General features: G+C 39.9%; 1 protein-coding gene across 1 annotated transcript in view; it reads right to left on the bottom strand.

Annotated features, from left to right (window-relative positions):
• The window catches only part of Snw1 (SNW domain containing 1), a 55,682-nt gene extending 44,568 nt beyond the window's left edge, over positions 1-11,114 (bottom strand). The window contains exons 1-2 of the mRNA XM_004624717.3: positions 11,055-11,114; positions 5,333-5,486 (exon numbers count right to left, since the gene is read on the bottom strand). Coding sequence (XP_004624774.1) covers positions 5,333-5,486; positions 11,055-11,068 — 168 coding nt within the window. The 5' untranslated portion in view covers positions 11,069-11,114. The remainder of the gene's footprint in view (positions 1-5,332; positions 5,487-11,054) is intronic.
• Between the last annotated feature and the right edge of the window lie 6,056 nt (positions 11,115-17,170).

The following is a 17,170-nucleotide window of genomic DNA, read 5'->3' as shown; positions in this document are numbered from 1 at the left end:
CTCTTTCTCTCTCTCTAATAAATAAATAAATAAATAAATAAATAAAATTTAAAAAATTGAAAGGAGGTCTGAGCTGTGTAGTGAATGAACCTGTACCAAAAATAAACAAATAAATAATTAAATACAGAAATACAAACAGCAAAGGTTTCAGATGGGACTGAGGATACCACTGAGAGTTGGGCTGGAGGTCATATATGTTAGATTCTAGACAAGGATTTCCATTTTGCCCTCCTCATAAAGACTGACTTTAAAGGTGGTAGAGTAACTCATTGGTGGAGGAGTATTCAAGATAGTGTAACATGCAGGTGGTTGCTTTGATATTTCTGGCTGCGTTTAGCCAGAGTTAAAGTGAGAATCAGGAGCAAAAAGCAAAGAAAAAAAGATACAAAAAAATCAATTTGGCCAGAAAATCAGCACAGGTAAAGGGCCAAAAGAAGTGTGGTTGCTGAAGATATTAATGCCATTAAAAAGATAACAAATGCTTTGTGCTAGTAAAAGATGCTTTATGGGGTATTTTAGTTACTTGTCACAATATACAACATCCATAAGTTAAAAGGAAGAAAGGTTTATTTTGGCTCCCATTTTGTAAAGGTGTCAATCCATGGCAGACAGGCTCTAAGGCTTCAGAATGGCATGGTCAAAGGACTTGGGTGGAATAAAACTGCTCTCTACTTGGTGAACAACAAGCAGAGAAGGGAGAGTGATAAACCACCCCAGACCCTGCCCTCAGTGACCTGACTTTTCCAACCAGCCTTTACACATCTAGCTACAAACTCATCGGTGAACTAATCTCCTGATTATTAAGTAGTAAACTTACTTATGGGCACAGAAGGCTTTGGAAGGGCATTTAGATATAAATTATAAGTTTGACATCTCAGAAATCAAGCAAGACCCCACCTATTGCAAGCTCAAGGGTGCAAAAATGCAAACCCTTCATTTGAGAAGACCTCTGCTTGAGAAGGACCACCTAGGGAATTGGTTCCTGTGTACTCATTATACCATGATTATACCATGCTAATCCATCCAGACACACAGAGGCCACTAAAGCTGTGGTCCACAATCGTCAGAAGACTTCTTGCACTGGCAAGAGACAGTGGTAGTGTTCACATATGCTATTTTTTTTTTTTTTTTTCTGAACATGTAAAATGCAAGAGTTATGGGATCATTACATTTTCACCCAGCTTTCAAATAAAGGTGTGGGAGGTCATGCAATATGTCACAAGATTCTGAGTCCCAGCTGGGAACTCCCCTGGGAGGGTAACGCACGAATTTTTTTCTTTTTTTATGTCTTTTTAAGAAAGGGTCTCACTGTGCAGTTTAGGCTGACCTTGAACTCACTTTGTAGCCCAGGCTGGTCTCAAACATGCAACGAATCCTCCTGCCTCAGTCTCTGGAGTGCTGGGGTTATGTGTGAAATTTTGAAGGTTAGACCAGTGTTGTAACGGAGACCCAGAAAGATTGAAAAGGCAAGAAAGTGGAAACTCTACTGAGAAAAAAGCCTCTGGCACTGAGTAGAGCCAGACTGAGAGACACACCTTGTGGATTGCAACTGGCAAAGCACATGAGTGGGAACACAATCTTTGGTACTCACATTTCATCACCATGTGCCCTGGATGGTATTTACATGGAATGATGAGCCTCAATGTTTGCCCTGTTTAGTCTTGCTTTGTTCTTATAGTTTCTTATTCCCCTACATTTCCCCTTTGGAATGGGAACATTTACCCTTTGCTATTATATCTGGATAGCATGGAACATGCTTCCTAAATCTTATAGGAGTTCATAACTAAGAGCATGCCTTGAGTTTTATTACTTGGGACTTAGACTTTACAGCAATGCTGGGACTGCTGAGGCTGGGGAAGGAATTATCAGGTTTCTAGTCTTACACTAGATAATGACATCATATTACATAAAATGTACCAGTTATTTTCATTTATGTATTTGGTACAGGGTCTCACTATGCATATCGGACTCCTCGTGATCCTCCTGTTTTCAGCCTCCTAAGCACTGGGATTACAGGCATGCACCACCAGCTCACATGCCCTGGGGGCGGGGCCAGCATAACAGGTGCAGCATGTGGGACCTAGGATCCAACCCTGGTCCCTATGCTTGCCAAAACAGGCACTTAGTCCACTGAGCTATCTTGGTGGCCCTTATTGTCTTTATTTGTAGTTAAGTGTGGCTTAAGAAGAGGTGTCTGGGTGTCAAACTGACGAGGGGTAGAAGGTGATAATTATCTTGACTGTCAATTTGATTGGCTTGATAGATGCACAGGGACTAGTAAAGCACACTTCTTGGTGTGTCCAGGTAGAGCTCAGAGATGTGACCTTGGGAACTATTCTCTGGTCTGTGGCCCTTTTTCTGGCAGTCTTCCCTGAGTTGCTTCCTGCTACCCTGAAGTGGAAACAGCTTTGCTCCATGGTGCCATTCTGTCCTGCTGTGGAGCGAGACCACCACAGATTGAACCTCTGAAATTATAAGCCAAAATAAACTGCTGTTAACTTAAGTTGTGGGTATCAGGTATTTTGTCCTAGCAACTAGAAAGCTCATCTATACAGTGACTATATGTAATTAGTCACACCCCAGTTCACAACTGCATTTGTTTTTAAACAACGTGGCTTGCAAGCAGAAGTGTTTGGCAAAATTTTGTTTTTGTTTGCAAACTTTTCATCAGGTGACAAACACAACTGTGGTTATCTTTGCCATACAACAATGGCCATCTTTTCCCAAATTATAAAATAAATTAAGTTCCTGAATTGAGATACCACTATATTTAGGAGAACTAAGATTTCTGAAGTAAAATAAGTTCCCTGTCAATGATATTTAATATTAAAAAACATAGTTTATCAAATAAACATACAAAGTATTAAATCCATTCAGGGTGAAGCATGATGGCTCATGCCTGTAATCCTAACACTCAACAGGCCGAGGCAAAAGGACTGCCATCAGTTTGAGGCCAGCCTGAATTACGTAGTAAGACCTTGTATCAATAATTTTCAGATTAGCAATGGCTAACCAGTAAAGTCTATTCAAATATCTGAAAAATTCCAAAATTTGAAACACTTAATGCTCCTAAGGTCAGATGGGGTACAAAATGCCTATATTACTAAAAATGATAGGAAAAACATTAAAAGTAGTATTTAGAGGAAATGGTGGAAAAAATTATATAAATATCCACTCTTATAAAACTTCTTCAAGCAATATTCCTCTGGATTTAATGTAAATTCTGAGGTACAAAGGTATAATACATTTATTTGCCAAACAAAGACCTAAAAATTTGAAAGCCAATAAAGCAGAAAGAAACTTTTTTTGGGTAAATCTGACAAATATTAAAGCATTTCTAAGAAAACATGCTTCCTGTATCCTGTCCATCAATCTGACACATAGTCAGATTTGCTGGAGTTCTTCAACTATAATAAGCACTTCAGAAGTGTAGATGTAGCATTATGTGGTCATTAAGCTTGCCAGAAAATAATAGCTTTTCCTTTGAAAACTACAACAAAATGTCTTCCTCTGTAGAATGAATATTCACTCCCCTCAAAGTATATGTGGCATTTCCAGATTAGCTGGCTATTTTTGTTTGACTTTCAAGTAAATTATTCTATTCTATCAAGATAAATGAAACCTTTGATAATCACTTCAAATTTTAACAAAGCAGCAACACCCAAATGTCATAAAGCTGAAGTGCAAGAATAACAATGTGCTTAACATGATATGGGGCTTGCCACCCCCCAAAACAGGACACCTGTGCTGTACCAAGAGGTACCAAACTCAACTAGATAATGACAATCACTACCCTTCTGTTTCAGATAAGAGGGCATTATAGTCTCGAGGATCTTTTATTTTGCTCTGTTTTTCAGAAATAATGCTCTTTGAAAAAACAAAAGCAACAATAAAAATCCTTTGATAATCACAGTAAGATGGGCCTTCATACACTGGAATTCGTAAGGACTGAGGACAAACTGAGAAAAAAATGGAGTAGGTTAGGGCAAGATAAAATTTACTTGGATGTTTGTCGTCTAGGCAGTATAAAGTCTGGCAGGCAGGAGAACAAAAAACATGGTAGAGGGGCCTGTGAGATAGCTCAGCAGTTTAAAGTGCCTGCTTAGGCAAGCTTACGCAGCTGCAGAGGTCCACAGCTCAACCCCCAGCACTACATGCCATCCAGCCCCACCCCCAGGGCAGGCTGAGCCAGAACCCCCCCCCCAAAGGTAGAGACTGAGAATAAAGAAAGATTACTCATAGGAATGTAAGCAAAAAGTTTCAATTCAGAGAATATTATGGTTACTACTTGGAGGAATATGAAAAAGGGCAAAAACCTCTTCATTTGTGAAGTAAAAGTCATAATCACACAAGGACAGAATACAAGAAAGTGACAGAATACAAATGGTACGATTACCAGCTCAGCAGCACAAGTACCTGCCTGGCAAGTGCAAGGTTCTCAATTTGATTCTCAATACCAAAAAAAAAAAAAAAAAGAGAGAGAGAAAGAAACAAAGTTAAAGGCCCAAAAATGGGCTGGGGAGATGGCTCAGTGGAATAAGCACTTCCTTGGCAAGCGCAAGGACCTGAGTTCAATCCCTGGTTCCACAAAAAAAAAATAAAGGCCCCAAAATTCACTCCATATTTTGTTGCATCCTCCAGCTACCAGATTTTATCGTATTTCCTAAAATTGTGCCTAATATGTGTATCAGGCATGCATTAACATTCTCAAATTGAAGATAATAAAAAGATGACAAGAAACCAGCAAAGCAAGTGCTACTGGAGTTCTCCTGGAGCAAGGTGGTTTCTTCAATTATGAGACGGGAGTGGGTGGGGACAACTTTGATCATGCTTTCACGTTCATCTTTTACTTTTTCATTGCTGTCCACATGCTGTATACCTTAGGTAAAGGATATGTGAATTACTCTGGATAGGTCTTAGTAGTTTATTATGAGACAAAACTCTAGTGATCACAAACCAATGATAATCAGCATGAAGAAAAATATAAATCTTCAGAGGAAAGTTATGTCTTGAGAACTCACCAGAATTTCTATCACATGAACATTATCAGAGACTATCAGGTAAAATTTATTTTAAAGTGAGCTATATAAATTTCATTATACTTTATTAAGTCCAAACAGAACAGTCAGGGCTGGGGAGATAGCTCAGTAGACTGAGCACCTGCTTAGGCAAGCACAGAGACCGGGGTTCAATTCCCAGTTCAATCCCGGACACACTGAGCTGGCTGAGTCCAGGCTGGTGGCACACGCCTGTAATCCCACTGCTGGGAAGGCTGAAAACAGGAGGATCACTATGAGTTGGAGCTGCATAATGAGACCACATTCATATTTACCTCTAACAACCGAGGTATCCAACCTTTCCTATAGCCGTATGGGGGAGGTTCTCTTCGGGAGGAAACCAGTGAGGCCTGCCGTGATCGCTGAGATCTTGCTTTTTCTTCAGCCTCAAGCTGGTCCTGTGATAGTTGAGTAGGTGCAGGTAAAAAGCTGTAAAAAATAAAGCAACTTTTACAAACTCTTACATTCAATTTGATTGACCTAATTTGGCTACCTGATTATTTTTTTCCTTTAATGTTTTTTCTTTGTATCATTCAAGCATGAACTTATTCATGATTCAAGGCAGTATTTAATACCAATCATGTATGGAAAGAAAGAAGTTCTGAGAGACATAAAAACATCTAACTATGATATATACACAAATATTCTCAATTACTCAGGGGCTAACCATCCTGTACGTGGTTCTCTTATTTATTTATGTATTTATTTATTTTTGGTTCTCTAAATATTCTTTCATTCTTATACTTCATTTTCAAAAACTATTTTACTCTTATGCTACTTACTTGTTTTTTTAAATTAATTAATTAATTTGTTGTGTGTGTGTGTGTGTGTGTGTGTGTGTGGCCAGCTCAGCCCACCAGGGGGCGGGGATGGCTTGCATGTGATGCTGGGGGATCGAACCGCAGTCCCTGTGCTTTGCTAAGCTTGTTCCAAGTAGGTGCTTTAGACCACTGAGCCATCTCACCAGCCCCATATACTACTTACTTATAACTTTAGTGTCAACACAAAAGACCAAGAATTACAAATGAATGTAACTATATAGGAGAGAAAAAGAAAACATAAATTATATATTTAAAGTGTATTTTCTAAAGGGTATCTAGTTTAGAATGAAATTTAAAACTCAAAAGGTCAAAAAGTAGAAGAATAAGTCTTAAAGACTCAACTTATTAATCAAAGCAACTTTTTACTTTATTATTAACAATTTTTAAGTTATTATAACCATTATTACAGTGATACCCAAATATCAAAAAAAGATCCCAACAGATGAATACAATTAACGGAAAAAATAATTGAGTTCCTTTATAATTTTAAGCTAGTAAGGACAAATGAATAAGATGCAGAGCTTAATCATTTACTGAAAAATATTGATCACTTGGGTGAAGGTACTATGCTCACCAACCAATGACACTAAGAACTGAGAAAGTTTATAGCCTTATAAGGAAGAAAGTCATAATTAAAAATACATTAAACTGGGCATAGTAGTATATGTCTGTAATCCCAGTACTCTGGGAGGCTGTGGCAGCATACTGGAGGATAACACGTTCAAATCCAGGCTGGACAACTTAGTATCTTAACGAGACCTTGACTCAAAATAAAAAAGGTCTGAAGAGGTACTCAGAGCAAAGGCCTTGGATTCTAGCATGGGAAAAATCACACACCCCCCACACACATACACAGTGATCAAGGAAAAGTAGAGTGCTAAAACAGCATGTATTAGAGAAGTCTAATCCAGTCTGAGAAGATCAGTTATTGTGATGGTTTAGGAGTTCAGAGTTTAAATCCTATCCATCACTTAAAAACCTAGATATTACTTAGTAAACTTGATTTCCCATCTGTAATAACATCATAGAAAAGTACCTCAAAAGGTTCATTTAAGCATTAAATGAGGGCTGGCCAGATAGCTCAGCAGACTAAAGCACTTGCTTAGGCAGAGTGCAGCAGCCAGGATTCGAGCCCCTGCATGCTATGCCAGCCTGCCCACAGGGTGCACTGAAACAGCAACTGAGACTGGGTGTGGCAGTGCGGGCCTATAATCTCAGCCTTTGGGAGGCTGAAAACAGGAGCATCACTATGAGTCTGGATCTACATAGTGAGACCCTGTACTAAATACATTTTTAAAAAACTGGGGCCGGGGAGATAGCTCAGTAGAATAAGCACTTGTCTGGCAAGTGCAAGGGCCTGAGTTCAATCCCTGGTTCCACAAAAAAAAAAAAAAAAAAAAAAAAAGTATTAAATGAGGACAGTCAGTCATAAGACAGTTGTTAGTGTCCGGATAATGTCAGCATGTTTTCTATGTTTGATCATTTAGAGCTGTTCATGGATTGGTTGTCCCTCCATCCCTCTATTATGTATGTTCCCTATGTATATTCTGTATACCACTGAAACATCTTTTAATGTACAACAATTCCCTGTTCATTTACTTATCTTCTCACTAAACTGTGAACAATTAGAGGACAGGTATCATGCCCTCTGCTTCCTTCATCCCTAACTGTCCAAGTACTGACAATTGACAGCACAAATTCCTTAAATGTTTGCCAAAAGAAATACAGTGGTATCTCAGCTGTTGAACTCAATTCCTTCCAATTTTATGTTCAAAAACTGAAAAGTCTGAGCACTGAACATATTTTTCCCATAAGAAATACAAAACCAGGGCTGGGGAGATGGCTCAGTAGAATAAGTGCTTGCCTGGCAAGCGCAAGGGCCTGAGTTCAATCCCCGGTTCCGGCAAAGAAAGAAAAAAAAAAAAAAAAAACAAACAGAAAACCAAATAATAGTTTTTGAGCCCAAAAATTATACTTATAAATGCATTTTTCCAGGACTTCAACAAATTTTGGAATTACTTCTTTTAATTGTTATAGTTCTCACAGTTTTCCTCTTTGCTATCAGTAATTTTCTTTGGAGCCATGGTTATATTTTATGCAAATAAAGCACAGAAAAAAAGCACAATGACTAATGTTTTATCTCACTAACACAAGCACTATATGTTGTCCAGGTGAGAGTGGTGCTTAGACTGAAGCATGACCTCTTTGTGTCTGCTGCAAGGCATGACTCACTCTCAGCCAGTACAGGTTTTTTCAAGTTGGATTTTGAGTTAAGACCATCAAGTAAAGTGATGAAGGATAGGCAGATTTTTCTGCCTCAAACTTTTCTGTGTGAAGGGGCAGCCAGGTAACTCAGTAGATTAAAGCGCCTGCCTAGACAGAGGCAGGGACTTGGATTAGATCCAGCCTGACTCCTGGGGCCTGCTGAGAACTTAAGACATGACTGAGACTGGAGGTTATGGCACGCCTGTAACCCAGCACTTGGGAGGACTTTACAAGTATGATCTGTGTAGCGAGACCCTGTACTAACTACATTCAAAAAAGCAAAATAAAACAAACAAAAAAACTTTGCTGTTTGAGTACTAGAAAGTTTAAGCTTAGAGCCCTTTGAAAACTGAGATATCAATGTAAATTGACACTGCCCCTTATATGCATCCTACAGCTTTTTCACTTTTACTTAAGCAAGCTACCTTAGGCTTTTTACATCTGTTTCCCTTTGCCATGAAATATTCTATTAAGGGCAATTCTTTCTATGCTTTTAGAGTAAATACTTCCTCACATCTTTTAGTAACCTACATCTTAGCATTCACATCTCCTTTCAATTGTTTTCTGACTACTTGGTAAAATACAGCCACTCCACTTGAGATACTCCCTGAGACAGTGACTGAGACTAGGCATGGTGGTACGTGCCTGTACTCCCAGTGCTTGGGAGACTGAAAACAGGAGAATCACTACAAGTCCGATCTATGTAGTGAGACCCTGTAGACCCTGTCCTAGATCTGGGGGTGGGGGGGAGAAGAAAAAATCATGTATTGGCTACTGCCCTACTATAGAATGTAAGTTCTGTGAAGAGACAGAATGTAAAGAAATCTTTCCTACTTTACAAAACAATACAATGCTTATGACAGCAGGTTATGTAGGGGTGTTCTTACACATCAAGCAAGGAATCAGTTCTGTGACTCTCCAATACACAACTGCTGAGCATCTTTTAATTTAATCCTGATACCATTTGCCTGTAAATAGTATCAGATCCCAGAGTTTGAGGGCTCAGTCCCACCAGAGTGACTGCCAATTACAAGCCTGGCCAAGGAGGACTTCTGACCCGCTAGCTACAAACTGGTACCCCATCACCTCCTCCTAAGATCGGAGTCTCATAGTTATGACAGCTCACAGAACTGAAACAATGAAAAAATTACTTGTTTCTTTAATAACAGATATTACAACAGATAGGAATAAACACCAGGTCCATGCCATGGAAAAGCCATGCTGGGATTACAGACATGGAGCCGAGATAGATCACCTGGGAATCTGAAGCAGACTGTGTAGCATGTGAGACCAGGGATTAAACTCTGGTCCTTGTGCTTGCCAGGTAGGTGCTTTGCCTTTGTGCTATCTCTCCGCTCCCCTGGTATTGTGTCCATTCCACATTTTGCCTTTTCCACAGTCTTCCTTCATAACCCCATTAATTTTCAGCACAGTGCTTTGCACATGGAAAATTAAAGGTTTGTTGTCTGTAACATTTATTTAAAATTTTTATTTATTTATTTATTTATTTATTTGATACAGGGTCTCACTACACAGCTCAGACTCATAGTGATCCTCCTAACTCAGCCTCCCCAGCACTGGGATTAGCAGCACATGTACCTAGTTTCAGTGGCTGGTATGGTATGTGGTACTTGGGATCGAACCTAGGTCCTTGAGCTGGACAGGCTGGTGCTTAGACGGCCCAGCTATCTCCCAGCCCCTGTAAAGTTATTTAAAAAGAAAAAAAAAGGGGCACTTCTGCAAAAACAAAAAAAAATTTTTTTAGGCAAACAGTTCATTCTATTTAGCTCTTTTCGCACTAAGGCTGCTACCATACAAGTTAAGTATTGTGTTGTTCTTTTTGTACATCTAATGCCCCATTTTCCTTGCAATCCCTGTCAGGTTTCTCTCTGTATATACATCACTATTGGTTACCTGCTACTAAAACTTTTTTAGGTTAACTGCTAACAGCAAGAAAAAATACCTTTTTTTTTTTTTTTTTTTTTACGGAACCAGGGATTGAACTCAGGCCATTGCGCTTGCCAGGGAAGTGCTTATTATACTAAGCCATCTCCCCGGCCCCCCCAAAAATACCTTTGAAGAGAATGAAGTCTCTTAAGCGGGATCAAACTTAGGTCCTAAAATGGTAACTTTTTCACATCCTTTTTCAACACCAAACTTTTCCTATAGTGTTTGCATGGAAAGTTTTTCAACTTGAAGCAACAAGGTCGCAAGCTGGGTGTTACATAACTCCTTGGAATCTATTTAAAGAGTACCTTTTTCTTAAAACTCTGGACACGCTTTATATACGGTAACCATGGCAACTGGCAGCACCAAACCTCTGGAATGGTGCTATCTAAGGAACAAATTCTAAGCTCTAAAGTTGAAGTGCAGTGCCATGCATATCAGCGGACAGCGGCAACTCCTGCAGCCAACGCAAACTCCTGCTCAGCACCCCTTTCCACAAAACCTAGGTTAGGACAAGAATGGCAAGAGAAAGGAGAGACCAAAGCAGACTGACGGCCAAAACTAGCAGCGCAGGCGTCTCCCGCGCTCTCGCCTCCGTCCAGGGGCAGAAACCGCTGCCCACGGCCCCATCGCATCCACCCCCGAGCCGCGAGCCGGCGGGAGAGCTCGCCAACCCGCCTCCAGGGCCACAGCGAAAAACACAAGAGGCTCCTCTGCAAGAGGCCACGTCCACGCTCCCGGCCCCTTTGAAGGGGCGAACTCAACCCGGAAAGCCCCCTGGGAAAGATCCAGGCTTCACGGCGGCCTAGTCGGCGCGGTGGCTGGCAGGAGGGCCTAGCCCCGGTCTAGGCCCACATCACTTTGTGCCCCAGACCAGCCCACCACCGGAGAGTGTGGGCAGGAAAAACAAAACGTTGGGTACTCCCAGATCCTTCCGTATAGAGGACCCGAGTCAACAACCCACCTGACGAGCGCCATCTTCTTCCGCTTCTTCCAACGAGAGCGACAGCGTCGCGGGGCGGGTCTTTCCCGGCGGAGAAGAGCGGAAGGGAACGACCGAGTGCTCGTTGCGCAGGCGCCAGAGCCGAAAGGCCATGTGGGATTTGTAGTTCTATGGACATGCGCACCGTGGTGTTCGGACTAGAGTAAGAGGTAATTATTAGGAAGTAGTCTTTTCCGTCCTGAGCAAGTGAATAACCTGATTACGCACGCTTTGTAACTTGACAAGGCGTTTCCTAGGCAAAACACCGAATTTGGAGGTAACTTAAACTGCTCTATTTTATTCCCAGTTCAAAATCATTCTCTTAGATCTCCAAATACAAAAGCTTTCCGAGGACAGCAGCATTAAATTAAAATGTAGCAGTGTTTTCTGAAACGGTAGGAAATGGTGAGACTCGCAAGGTTTATATATGTATACGTATAATGAGTATGCAACTTAAATGGGGTAATATTGGTGGATTTTCTTTTTACTCTAACGTTCTATATAAATATATTCATTCTTACAATTAATATTTGGTTGATAATGATATACTTTAACCTCTATTTCAGGAATGTATTATTTGTAAAAAGAGAATAAAAGAACAAATTAGAGACAGTACCAGAAGGCGAGATCAAGCAGCCTAAACTTAATTCAGCAGATGATTTGAAGCTAAAGGAAGAGTGAAATAGAGGGCCTAGGTAGAAGAGGGAGACAATTCCTGAGACTGCCTGGGTTTCCATAGCAATGAGAGACAAAAGAAGCCATTGAGAGCAAGGTTAAAATAATTAACATGAGAAATCAGTTAAGACAAAGACCAGGACCTGGGATACAAGATTGAAAGAAAGAAAGAAATGAAAGAGTGATCTTACAATCCATTCTCTTTTTCCACAGAGGCATATCATGCAAGGCATTTGCACCTTGCTGTCCTTATAAAGAATAGCAACTGACATTAATAGCAATTTTAGCAAAACATAATTGAGAAAGCAAATTCACAAAAATGAAATGATATTATGCCCAAGGCCAGGTGCTTTGTTTGGCTTAATGGGAGAGAGGGTTTGGTGTTTAGCTGTTTTGGATCTTCCTTATTCATCTAGCTCTCATCATAGGTAATTAGCAGCTGCTTGTACATAATAGCCCGGTGCAAGCCCAGAATCAGTCCTACACCAGGTTGCATGGAGTAATCAGTTTACTCTTCCCTTGGAATTCTCCATAGAGGATGGAATCCAAGCTTGGAGAACTTGGGTCCAAATTTGATTCCTAACTAGCTGTGACAGTGTAGCCACAAAGAGCAAAGCATGTGAGATGGTGGAACAGTTAAGCACAGATTCTGAAGTCATCTTTCCTGGGTTTCCCCTTCCAGCTCTAATTGGCTGGCTGTGCATCTTGAGGAAGCCACTTCTCTTGTTTCAGTTTTCTTACTCTCATAACACCGTAGGGATTAAATGGATTTCTCGTGCAAAGTGCTTGGACCGATGCTTAGTATAGAGTAAGCATGACAGGTTCTGGTCTGAGTACAAACTGCTAAATTATCATGGCCCTGATTCAACATGGCTGAGTCCTCACAACACCAGCTTACCTTCCCAATGACCACTTCCTCCTCCTCCTCCTCCACTCCAGCCTGGATACAACTTCCTTTTACCTTTCCTACACACACAAGAGAGCCTCCAATCAGCTTCTGTGTGTCACTGAAACTGCCCCTTAAGCTCTGCCCTTAGCAAAAGTCCATAGTCTCATCCTCCCTGTCACAGGTCAGAGAATCTCCGCATCTCTTAGCCTTCGATTCTGTCCGTGTCTTCCGAGATAAAGCCCTCCACCCATTTCTGCTTCTCTGCTGCATTGCCTCTGATAAAACATAACAAAACACTGAAAAAAAAATTACAATATTTTAGCCTTAATTTAATTGATCTTAAAATTAATTAAGCTTTCACTTCGAGTTTGGCATCTGTAAAGTGAAGCAGTTGAACTCAATTTCGTTTCTGGGGTAACTTCCGACTAATTTTCTGTTGTACAGAAATAAGTTTATCAAAATATGATTTTGTAGGGCTGCTTAGGCAGAGTGCTATCCCCAACAGCAGTGCTGGCTCCACCCCTGGGGCATGCTGAGAGGGTGACTGAGACTGGGCGTGGTGGCGCTTGCCTGTAATCCCAGCTCTTGGGAGGCTGTAAACAGGAGACTCACTATCTATGTAGTGAGACCCTGTAGACCCTGCCCTAAATACAGACAAGGAAAAAAAAAAATACATATATATGATTTTGTAAACCACAAGGTTTATTTTTTTCCACAAGGTTTATTAAAGTTTTCTTAGGATCACAATGCCTAAAGAAGGGGAGAATAATATGAACAACTTCACAGGGAGTAGAAACAATGATAGATAGGAAACATTAGCACAGAGTGAATAAGCTTCAAAATTGTTGCTCAATTAGATAGATGCAAGCATTAGTGGAAAGAAAATTCTAATTAGACTTTGAGGTGTATTTTTATGGGATCAATTTCTTGAGAAGCTGGTTTGATCATCATAGGGGAGATTGAGGACAACACAAATGAAGTCATTTTATGCTGAAGGATGGCACCAGGACAAGAGATGAGGGTGTGGCAAAGCTGGCTCCCAAGTAAGTTACCTGTTAATTACAAAATCCCAGTGCATATGCGCAGAACAGGTCCCAAAGCCCTGCACCTGGTCTTCCTGTGAGAACTCCAACAAGTTTTCCATCAGGTGGCTTAGAGCTGATGTCAGCCTGAAGAGCAGGTGATACAAAAAGGATAGACCATATTGAGTTTTTGCCACTGTGTTCTCTCTTGTATGGTGGCCCACCATCACTATAAGGTGCACTTTAAAACAAACAAACAAACAAACAAACAAATAAACTTTTACTTGGCTTAAATTCACTGTAAAGCCTGTTTCTCTTGCTCCCTTTAGTAATACTTTATTACCATTTGTTCTTGTCTTAATCAGTTCTTTGCTCAGGACAGAAAGGACCTAGAAACCACCTCCAAAGGGAGACTTCAGCACCTCAAAATCCAGTAACAATACAAGTATTGGCAAATAAAGTCTTAAAATTCCAAAGGTTTGCCAAACCCTGAACTCACTGCAGATAAGTGGCTGGCACAATGTAGCCTTGCCTTGGCCCATGTTCTTAAAATGCTGGTCAAACTCTTGAGTTTCTATGTATTTTGAAATCTAGCTGTTGGAGTCAATAATTCACATATGGGTGGGTCAGTGAAGTTTGAGGTAAGCTCTCCCAAGGGAAGGGAGACTTAAGTAATACTCTCAAAGTAGAGGGGGAGTTCAGTACAAGTTTTCACATAAGGAATATGGGAATTGAACTCAGGACATTGCACTTGCCAGGCAGGCACCATGCCACAGAGCTACCTGCCTGATTCAAGATGTACTTTTCTTTTTTAAAATGTATTTAGGACAGGGCCTACAAGGTCTCACTACATAGATCAGACTCATAGTGTTTCTCCTGTTTTCAGCCTCCCAAGTGCTGGGTTTATAGGCACATACCACCATGCCCAGTGTCAATGGAACCCAGGTCCCCACTCAGCCTAAGAATGTGCTTTAATTCCCTGACTATCTCGCCAGCCCTTGGGATGACATACTTTAAAGCTATGTGACATACTTTTCTCCCATGTAATAGATACTGTAGTTTATTTCAATGTCAATATGTTAGGCTCTGATGCCATTATGCTTTAGTTATTTATTGCTGCTTTATTTCTCTCCAGTAGAAAAGTAGAGCTGCTCCATCCACTGATCCTTTTTAGATGTCTTACATGCACCCTCCTAATCTTTTAATTTTTTTACATCACTTCAGTGACTTGCAATAAAGTCTAGTTAAAAAGGTTAAACCCAAAGAATTCTTAGTAACTGTAAGAGAGAATGAATATACTCTTACAATACAGAGATTTGCTTAGCATCACTTAAATGTCACTAATAGTATGACGTCAGGTATGCCCAATAGGAATTTTCTAATCAAGACAGACTTAGCTTCCAGATAACAAGCAATTCATGGGATAAAGAAACATGTTAAATGATATGAAGAACCAGAAAAATCCAGAATGTTTCGCAAGACTCTTAAAAAATCAATGCATATTTTTTTTTGTACTGACCTAGACTCTTAAAAAATCAATACATGGAATATATGTCAATAGGATGGGTGAAAAGAGGTTGAAGAGACACGCCACATGCAATAAGTAAATCTTGATTGGCTTCTGGTTTACTTGGGGGAAACTATACAAGATGTTCTTGGGACATTTGCAAAGATTTAAATATGAACTACATTTTGGAATTTTTTGCTGATTTTTCTTAGGAGTCTTGATATGATATTAAGCAGAATTTTTTTTGAGATATGCATGCTAAATGATTTGGGGTTGTACAAATTATATTAAAATAGTTCAACACAACAAAATGACAAATGTGTGTTTTGTGTAGTTAGAACAAGATAGTATGATGGAAAGAAAAGAAGTAAAGTAAATGTTAATAATTGTTGATTCTGGATGCATGGAATATGTATATGTAGCTGAACATTTTCACAACAAAAATTTAAGTAAGATGAACACAGTTCTACTAAAGGCCTTCAAAAGATTGGGTGTGACCTATCTGCATTAGAGAAGATAAACTACTTTAAGCCTATCAATTTAAGTGTTACTATCATCATAAAAATATCTAGAATATTGTTTGACCATATAGCTAAGTTGAAACATAAAACTATTCCTCGTACTCTCTTGTCCGTACATACTACATAATACCTGACACCCCCAAGTTAAAGGAGGAGAGCTTTAATTGGCTCATGGCTTCAGGGATTCAGACCATGGTCATCTGGCTCCAGGGCAGGCATAGCATGGCAGAAAAACATGGCAGAGCAAAGATGCTTAGTTCAGGGCAATCGGGAAGTAGAGCAGAGGAGTAATGCCAGGGAGGAAGAGTACAGGGCAGTACAGAGTACCGGAAATCATGCCTCCATGACCCACTGAGACATACCCAGAAGTGGGCTTTACTAATCCCTGAGATGTTTCTTAATCCAGTTAAGTTGACATATCATGATTAATGATCATAGCCTTACTCCTACAGCAGACAAGATTTTCTTTTTAAAATGCTTTTTCCAAATAAGGTATAATGACTTAAACTGCAATTGAAATTTCAGTATATCATGGAAAAAAATTGAGAGAGAAAAATTGTTGAAAAATAAGGTATAATATCATACTCACTAATGCTGAAATTCCTAATGCTTAAATGAACATAAAGTTTGAAACTCTGTAGAAAGAAAGAAGGAAAGAAAGAAAGAAAGAAAGAAAGAAAGAAAGAAAGAAAGAGCGAGCAAGCAAGGGGGTTCAATTCCTGGCATGCCATGCTATCTCGCCCCCGGGGTGCACTGAGACTTTGATTGAGACTGGGCACGGTGGCACGCTCCTGTAATCCCAGTTTGGGAGGCTAAAAACAGGAGGATCACTATAAATCCAATCTGTGTAATGAGACCCTGTAAATCCTGTACTAAATACATTTAAAAAAAAAAAAAAGAGGAAAGAAAGGAAAGAAAAAAGAAAAGAAAGAGCGAGCTGGCATGGTGATGCACACCTTTTATCCAAGAACTCTGGAAGGCTGAGGGAGGATTGCCAGTTTGAGACCAACCTAATCAAGTTAGTGACTTAGAGCTTAGTGGGTGTTTGTCCTAAAATAAAAAAAATATATATATATAAGGGCTGGAGATGCAACTTAATGCAGAAGCCCTGGGTTCAATTCCCTGTGTTGTAAAAAAACAAGAAGTGGTATGATGATTTAAAATTTGGAGGATTACTTTTCAGAAGGCAAGAAGTCCAGATCTCTGAGTAAAGTTAGATGCTTTACTTCAGAAACCTTGAAAACATTATACTAAATGAAAGAAGTCAGTCGCTGAAGTCCAGATATTTTATGATTCTCTTTATATAAAATGTTCACAATAGACAAATTCAAGAAGACAAAAAGTACATTAGTAGTTGCCTAGGGCTGGAATGGAAAAGATGAATGATTGCTAATGGGAATGAAGGTGTGTTTCTGAATCTTGATACATTAGTGACGCTGGTCACATGACTCAGTGAATAAAACTAATTTGTACACTATATATAT

This window comes from Octodon degus, unplaced genomic scaffold (assembly GCF_000260255.1).
Source record: "Octodon degus isolate 3935 unplaced genomic scaffold, OctDeg1.0 scaffold00007, whole genome shotgun sequence".
Taxonomy (NCBI): domain Eukaryota; kingdom Metazoa; phylum Chordata; class Mammalia; order Rodentia; family Octodontidae; genus Octodon; species Octodon degus.
This window is presented reverse-complemented; position numbering and strand designations above follow the sequence as displayed.